Source organism: Pocillopora damicornis, chromosome 12, assembly GCF_964200805.1.
Source record: "Pocillopora damicornis chromosome 12, jaPocDami1.2, whole genome shotgun sequence".
Lineage (NCBI taxonomy): Eukaryota > Metazoa > Cnidaria > Anthozoa > Scleractinia > Pocilloporidae > Pocillopora > Pocillopora damicornis.
Genome location: NC_142681.1, coordinates 8441546 through 8448607, shown reverse-complemented (window position 1 = coordinate 8448607; position 7062 = coordinate 8441546). Strand labels below are relative to the sequence as shown.

Here is a 7062-nt window from a genome sequence, read left to right as displayed (position 1 = left end):
GTTTGTAAATGCATACCTTATTTCGAATACGTTCACGGATTTTATCCACACGTGAAGGACCAAAACCATCACTGGAACGAATTCGTCCATGTAAGGTCTCATTTTAAATTACTGCAAGAATGCATTCGGAGACGGATATCTATTTCCTTTGATATATGTATATATCAAAGGAAATAGATATATGTGCACAATATATATATATATGTACACAGCCTTAAAATGGTCAAGCTTTGATTTATTTTTGCAGTTTTATCAGATATTATTTCTGTGCTTAAAAATACATTAAAGCCTTCCGTTGAACACTCAAATATTTAACAAAAATATTAGTCGTTTTAAGATGACCACACCCTGTTTATGCCAAAGCACCACTCTGCAAAATGGCACATTGACTTCGAATCTGGATTGTGATTCAAAACAAAATCAGTGGAATAGTTTACTATCAGGTAGTTGTCGTGTGACGAGAGCGCCGCCAAATTGGCCTTTGTTCTTAAAATTCTTAGTGTGGCTGTGTTCCCGCGCTCGCAAGGTGACAAAAGCGAATTTACTTCCTTGGCGCTTTTTAGAACCAAATACCTAGTTGTATGCTGTGATCATCCGCCCTCCTCCCTCCCCCTAAGTATGAATGGCCACAGAATACTGTGAGGCAACAGTGGCAGCCCGCGTCACCTTTTCCCGCCAATTTGAGAACTGTTCTCGAGAAATAATCCGACATGGGTTGCGGTGAGTATTTTCAGTCCACAAGTTTTAGTTTTTCTCAGTTTATCTTCAAATCGCTTATTCTCAATAGCGTATTTTGTTTCATATTTAATATGTTGCTTGGCACAAGTTAAACAGATCTACCCTATAAATCAAGTTAAGCTAGTTTAGAGCTCTGTAAACAATTCGTGATGATATTTTTTGAAAGAATATTTTTTGAAAGTGTCTGCAAGTAACTGTTTTTCTTCCTTTTTGTCTTTGTTTTATTACTTGTGTCTGGCATTTGCTTTGTTCCCTTTTTTCATTTTGTAGAATGTCGGATAATCTGATCTGAAGATTCCTAAGTATGGATGAAGCATCACAAAAGTCATTTTATGATGGTAAGCAGCTCTATTCTTGTACCAGATGTGAATTAATATTGTAGGCATATCAGTCGGAAAATGAGAGGTTGAATTGAATTTCCATGCCTGTATTCTTTTGGCATATTAGTCGAAGGAGCTTGGGTTAAATTGCGTTATGACAAAATTGGTGTTGAGCTGAGACGATGTCATTTAATAAGAGCAGTATTTCCAGTGACACCTTTCGAAGTTAAATTCATTAATTTGGACAAATTTCGTTCCAAGGAAAAACGAACTTGTTAAAATAAGACTTTCGTAATGATAAAAGGTAGACCCAGAGAAAGCAAGACATATGAATCACATTAAAATATGTCGAAATGCTTCAAGAGGAGAATTCCATTATTTGGAACTCGAGGCGTACTTGCATTACACTGTCTGACAGTAGAAGTCAAATAAAGTATGCCAGTTATTGTCATTCTAAACATAATGCTAACAGACAAGTAATAAAAATAGGTCCGCACTGCATAAGGGTGTCTAGTACAAATTGAAAGGAATGTAATGTATTATAAGATAATTACAGTTGTGGTGCACTTTAAGTCTATTTGGAAGGTATACTGAATAGATATAAGTGGATTCATAAGTGTACCAAAGTGCAGTAGTTTTCAAGGAAGTTTTTGGGTAAACTATTTAACAAGTAGACTTTGAGTTCCGAGTCTTCTAAGCGAATCGATGCACGGGAGATTTTGTCAACCAATCAGAAGCAAAACTAAAACAAATTATGACTACCGAAGACCAGAACTTTGCAAATATTTAAGTAACAGCAAATAAAATTTCAATATAAAATTAGTTTTTGGAAAAAATGGGAACTGAATAAACGGAAGATTTCAACACGAAGACTACGGATTTATGGCTTCATTTGTTTTCAACTATGCAGCCAAAATAGTTAGTGCCTTTTTAACAGAGAGAACATTGATGATATCGTATTATTCCTTGACTGTATTCCTAATTGTCACAAATTAAGACGTTAATTAATGGTTCTCTAATGCATTAATGACGTAATTACTCTGATTAAGTTAAATACAACTGATTCATCATGCCGCTGGAAAGCAGTTGCCTGAAACATTGATTAAGATCATTTGTTAAATTTTACCAGATGATCTTCAAGTGGGTGGATTTACATCGAATGTTTTAGGAAAACTGAAGGAGGAAAGGCAGCTCGTCTTTAAAAGCGGCAGCGAGCAACTGATAGAGAGAACATCGGAATCAATCAGTCATGAACAACGTGGAAACGATCAATCTGAATGTACAGTCCCTGTTTATGATGAGCAAATATGCCAATTAGAAACACCTCAAGTTACGACAGATCACGCAACATTATCCATGTCAAATTCTCTGGCTCAAGATCGAAGAACAGTTACACCCGCAGGGTTACGCGCGGAAATGCTGATGATAGAGCAGGGGGCAGATCCACGTGAACTTCCCGCCAAGTTAACTGTTACCTGCTCAAAAGACAACTTCGAGTGTAGCGAAGATAACGCGGGAAAGAAATCAGTCGCCGTGCAACCTGGATCCTTCTTTGATTGGAAAGTCTGTGGGAAGTTTGAACATGATCGGATAAACAAAGGTTAGTGAAAATGATGGGTGTGCTTTGAATGACATGTTAAACGCTTAAATTTAGACTCGTGAATTAAGAGCAGGAGGCCCATAATGTTCTCATATCACAGTGCGTTGACTTTCTTTGCCTGATCCACCGAGTTGTCTCTTTGTGAGAGTACTTCAACGTAACTTTTCCAGCATAGTAAATGTGTCACGGATGACTATGAAATTGTCTGTTAACACGCACACCGCGCTATGACAAAACAGTGAGGTCAAGGAATCACGAATTACTTATGTTTTTTTTTTCAGCGTCAGTTGTTTGGCCACCCATCGGAATCAAGTCACCAGCAATGGGGACTAAAGGTAAGTTTGTTTTCTTTCCTTATTTGATGTTGCGGTCGAAGGTATTCATTTTTTGATGCTGACAGATGTAAGGCCTAGATCGATTCTTAGCATCATTTTCCTGTATACTGATTATAACAAAAGTGTTTTCTTCTTCCAATCACAATTCTTGTTAAGTTTACTTTTCCGCTTTCATAGCTACATACCGACCCACGATATCATTCTTTGCTATGGTTGAAGAAGCTCATCTGCTACCTATGGAAAAAATCGAGCAAATTAAGAATCAGTTCCACAGTAAGCATTCAGATCAAGATCCCAGAGTCCTGAAGAGAAAGAGCCCTATTCACGAGAGAATATGCTTACGTGCTGAAAAGTTCGGCAAAATGGACTTAGACGATGACACAGACAATTTCACCGAGGATCACCAGCTCTTTTCCCAAGAAGGAACGAGTTCTGATTGCAGCCTTAGTCCTCACGTTGGCCTTGATCAAGAGGTACCCATTCAGCATGAAGACGGAAACTCCAAGGAAAAGGCAAAGGGAATGTCAGACGGACAATTGCCTCGAAATATGTTGATGAAAGTAAGCTCTTTCAACAAAGGACCACTGCCTGACTCCGAAGAGAACCGACTAACCTGGCAGAGTTCACAGGCAGACCCCTATCTGATTGAAAAAGCGCCATATTACGGTGTAAACACCGTAGAAACGTGCACTGAATCGCTTTGCCCAAAATTGGCCAAGCAAAGTTGCTTCCCCGGAAATGATGAAAAAAGTTCAAAGGAAACAATCTTATCTGGATGTACTGTAGCTGAAGTATTGTCAACGTGCGCGAAGTTTCAATGTGGTCACTCATGCCTCGCGGCCGACCACCCTGAGGGCAACTCAGAACCAGCAGAGAAAGAACATGTACTCAACATCATCAACGATGACTCAACTAATGTTCAGTTATATAAAGGGTCCAATAGCTTGCATGAATTTAACCACGACTTCTCATGCCAGTATCCCCCACTAGCCCAGAGAATGTCCATCGACACGTGCTCGTCTCTTCGTGCAATAGGTGAACCTGACCTGATAACAAACGTGAGTCGTTTTTCGATATAGTAATATAAATATGAAAATATATATGGAGACTAACTGATCAGTTAGGATGTTTTAAACATTTTGCTCAGGTATCTAACCGGCAGTTAAGAGACAACCAACAGGTTTATTTCCCAGTATTCTAACCCCTAACTTCTCAGGCACAACAATGACTACAATCAAAATTTTGCCTTAGTGTTCATCAAACTGGAACTACTTTTGTTCGTTTCTACTGAAGTAAAATAACTCTGCGTCTCTGATTAAATCCTGTCGCTATGATATAGGTTAGCTTTGATGACATGGATGTCAGTCCGTTACGTTCGGGAAGAGATTTATTGAAAGGAAAAATGCAGGTGTTGCACGAACGAGAAGAGGTCATTGACTGGATGAGCTGCAGAACTGTGGTAGCGGAAGACCGACCTTTTAAAGGTTTAGAGCGCTTTTCTCCGATCTCAGAGAACAGCTTCAACCATTGTACTTTTTTGCATTCTGAATGTTTTGACAAAGTCAGACTGGATGACTTTCCAGACAACTCCTTGAATATCCAACCCGTCTCCCTCATAGGAAAAGCACGAAACCAAACTAAAAAGGTTTGTGAGGGCAACCCTGAGAAAATTTTGATCATTGGTGTCCCAGTGGACTCGGAAAAAATGGATTGCCCTCAGGACATTTGTGATCAAACAAGTATAGAAAACATGGAAACGGAAGAAGTTGCAGACCACCGAGAAATAAAGATAACGAAAAATTATCCTAGTAAAGTAAATGCCAATCAGATCACAACCGCTCGAGCTCCAAATGACAAACAAGAGATGGCAAATTTGAGAACAGGAGATGACCACCTATCAATGGAAAGTAAGGACGACGCGGGAGAATTCAATTTTGGTCATCAAAAAGATCAACGTCCTGAAGCCGCTTCAGGTCAGATATAAAATCATAGTACAAATTGTGTATTATTAAAAGCTATCAAAGTAGGAAAGGAATGATCTCTCGCTATTAGTTAAGAGTGATTTATATCACTTTCATGAGAGCTTGATAATTGTGGAATTGTTTTTTTTTTTTTTTCAGAAGAGATAAAAGATGAGAAGGAAAGCGATCACTTTCGAGCCGAAATCGAAAGGGGGATGATGAAATTGGATGGCCCTGAGCTACTTCATTTTGCCATGATTTTTGTTAAAGGAGCTTTGGAAAAATCTCAGGTGTGTTAGTGTTCGAAAGGTGCCAGAGAAGTTGATAGTTATCTCTCTGTGTCGCGCCCCTCTTAGTTGCCTCTCTTTTTGTAAAGTGCAGATGGTGGAAAGACGTTAAGTGGCTATCAATGGAATGTAGTCACAAAAGCTTAATTAAGACAATCGCTCTATGAGTATAACTCATGCCTTCAATAAACCAATATTGGAGAAATTTCCAAGTGGTTGTCGAAAAAAACCCGGATGGCTTTGATTTTGCTTAGCGCCGCTTTGTGATTGGTTTAGAAACTGGCGCCACCCTCTGACAAAATCAGATGCGAGACTATTTCTAATTTGCGCCGGAAACAATTTGTTGATTTCACTTTGAGTTCTCATTGGCTTGTTATGTTATCCACTATTGCAATTTAACGCTGTGATTACTTTGACTTTGGTTTTACAACACTTAAACTGTTTTTCCTACGATTTTAAATTTTAGTAAAAGCATTTCAACTTTTACTTGTAGGGCAAGGAAAATATAACTAGGATCTTTAAGATTCAAAGCTTTTTTCACAGATTGTACCTAGCTGCAACGGAGAGTTCGAAAGCGAAAAACGGAGTAAGAACATGCGCCAAACAACGTCTGTGTTTTCATGGAAAAATGACATCCTTTATCAAAATCAGCAGGCAAAAGCCTCTGAACCTATAGAGAACGACGCACCAATTACAGGACAAGGTATTACTTGAGTTTCAATGTGAAAGAAGTTGAGAGAAACGGAAAGACAATACAAACAACCAACAAACCATATAAAGCATACAAGCTTGCAAGAACTGCCAACAGTGTATCTTTTTTTTAACTACAGTATGCATAACATTTAAAAATAATTCCTAGTTGAAAATACCGTTGTCATAACTTCTATTATAACATAGCTGGTAAATTTGTTTAATCAAATTCAATTGCGCGAGCGTGCTTCATATTCCTATTGTGCACGCTCATGACGTCAGTAAACAAAAAAATTTCCATCGGGTTGAAAATGTTATAAAACAATTGGTTCATACCTCAGCTGTGCGTTCATCGAGATATGAAGCACTTGGGAAGTTTGGAGGGCACTCAAGAAGCTGGAGTTGCTCTCGGCTACGCTCCCTGTGCATCTTTCGTGCTCTCCAAACTTCCCGCGTGCTTCATATCTCTATGAACGTACGCTGACGTATGAACCAATTGTTAAATATGAGGAAATTCAGGCATCGTGATATTTATTTACTCCCAGTGATGTTACTTCCGGAAGGTTAGGTGATCTCACAAAAGCTAAGCCAGCGCCCTCCTTTTGGGCTTAGAGGCAGCGAAGTTTACTCCCCGTTCAGTTCAAAACGATTATTCAACTGGTTACCACTGATTTCTGAAAAACGAACGGGATGGGGTACTGGAGTGAAACGTTTCATGAGCTGATATGACTTTTTTTATTGAACGTTTTTACCGTTTTCTTTAAGCAGACAGCGAATTCGAAGAGAATGGTGACGGCATGGAAGTTGAATATAAAGAAGGAACACCATTTCTGGTCAGACCTTTACCGAAGACTTCCAGCAACCGCCCCCTTCGACTCGGATTGTCCAGAATATATAGATGTAAATCACTACATCCTTGCCTCAAGAAGAACTTTGAATGAGAACCAAACGGCACGAAAAGTTACCATAGCGACTGAAATAATCTACAAGAATAGTTTCTCGATATAGAGCTTATGGTGTTTTCCATTAAGTGGAATAACTTAAACCTAAATGGGTAAGAATACTGGTTACTCGTCAATTAAAGCTCTTAAGAAGACGAAAAGAAGTGTTTTATTCACCTTCAGTAAAGAA

The 7062-nt window shown here is 38.8% G+C and overlaps 1 protein-coding gene across 4 annotated transcripts; it reads left to right on the top strand.

Annotated features, from left to right (window-relative positions):
- The first annotated feature begins 677 nt into the window (after positions 1–677).
- LOC113669184 (uncharacterized) lies at positions 678–7033 on the top strand. Of its 4 annotated transcripts, none has more exons than XM_089189824.1 (8): positions 678–1076; positions 2188–2658; positions 2940–2993; positions 3171–4051; positions 4333–4966; positions 5114–5244; positions 5785–5944; positions 6700–7033. In XM_089189824.1, exons 1-8 carry the CDS (start codon positions 1043–1045, stop codon positions 6870–6872), a joined length of 2538 nt encoding a protein of 845 aa, XP_089045950.1. In that variant the 5' UTR covers positions 678–1042; the 3' UTR covers positions 6873–7033. The 4 variants fall into 4 exon arrangements, with proteins under 4 accessions (XP_089045950.1, XP_027040989.2, XP_089045952.1 ...); XM_027185188.2 differs by having other exon boundaries at positions 6697–7033; XM_089189826.1 differs by having other exon boundaries at positions 690–1076; positions 5117–5244.
- The last annotated feature ends 29 nt before the right edge of the window (positions 7034–7062 follow it).

What these genes read in the sequence shown, in the direction of transcription:
- LOC113669184 (XM_027185188.2), top strand. Translation starts at nt 1,043, where the DNA reads ATGGATGAAGCATCACAAAAGTCATTTTATGATG. An exon ending in ACGTCCTGAAGCCGCTTCAG is followed by an intron (nt 4,967 to 5,113) that starts GTCAGATATAAA and finishes TTTTTTTTTCAG; the next exon opens with AAGAGATAAAAGATGAGAAG. An exon ending in CGCACCAATTACAGGACAAG is followed by an intron (nt 5,945 to 6,696) that starts GTATTACTTGAG and finishes GTTTTCTTTAAG; the next exon opens with CAGACAGCGAATTCGAAGAG.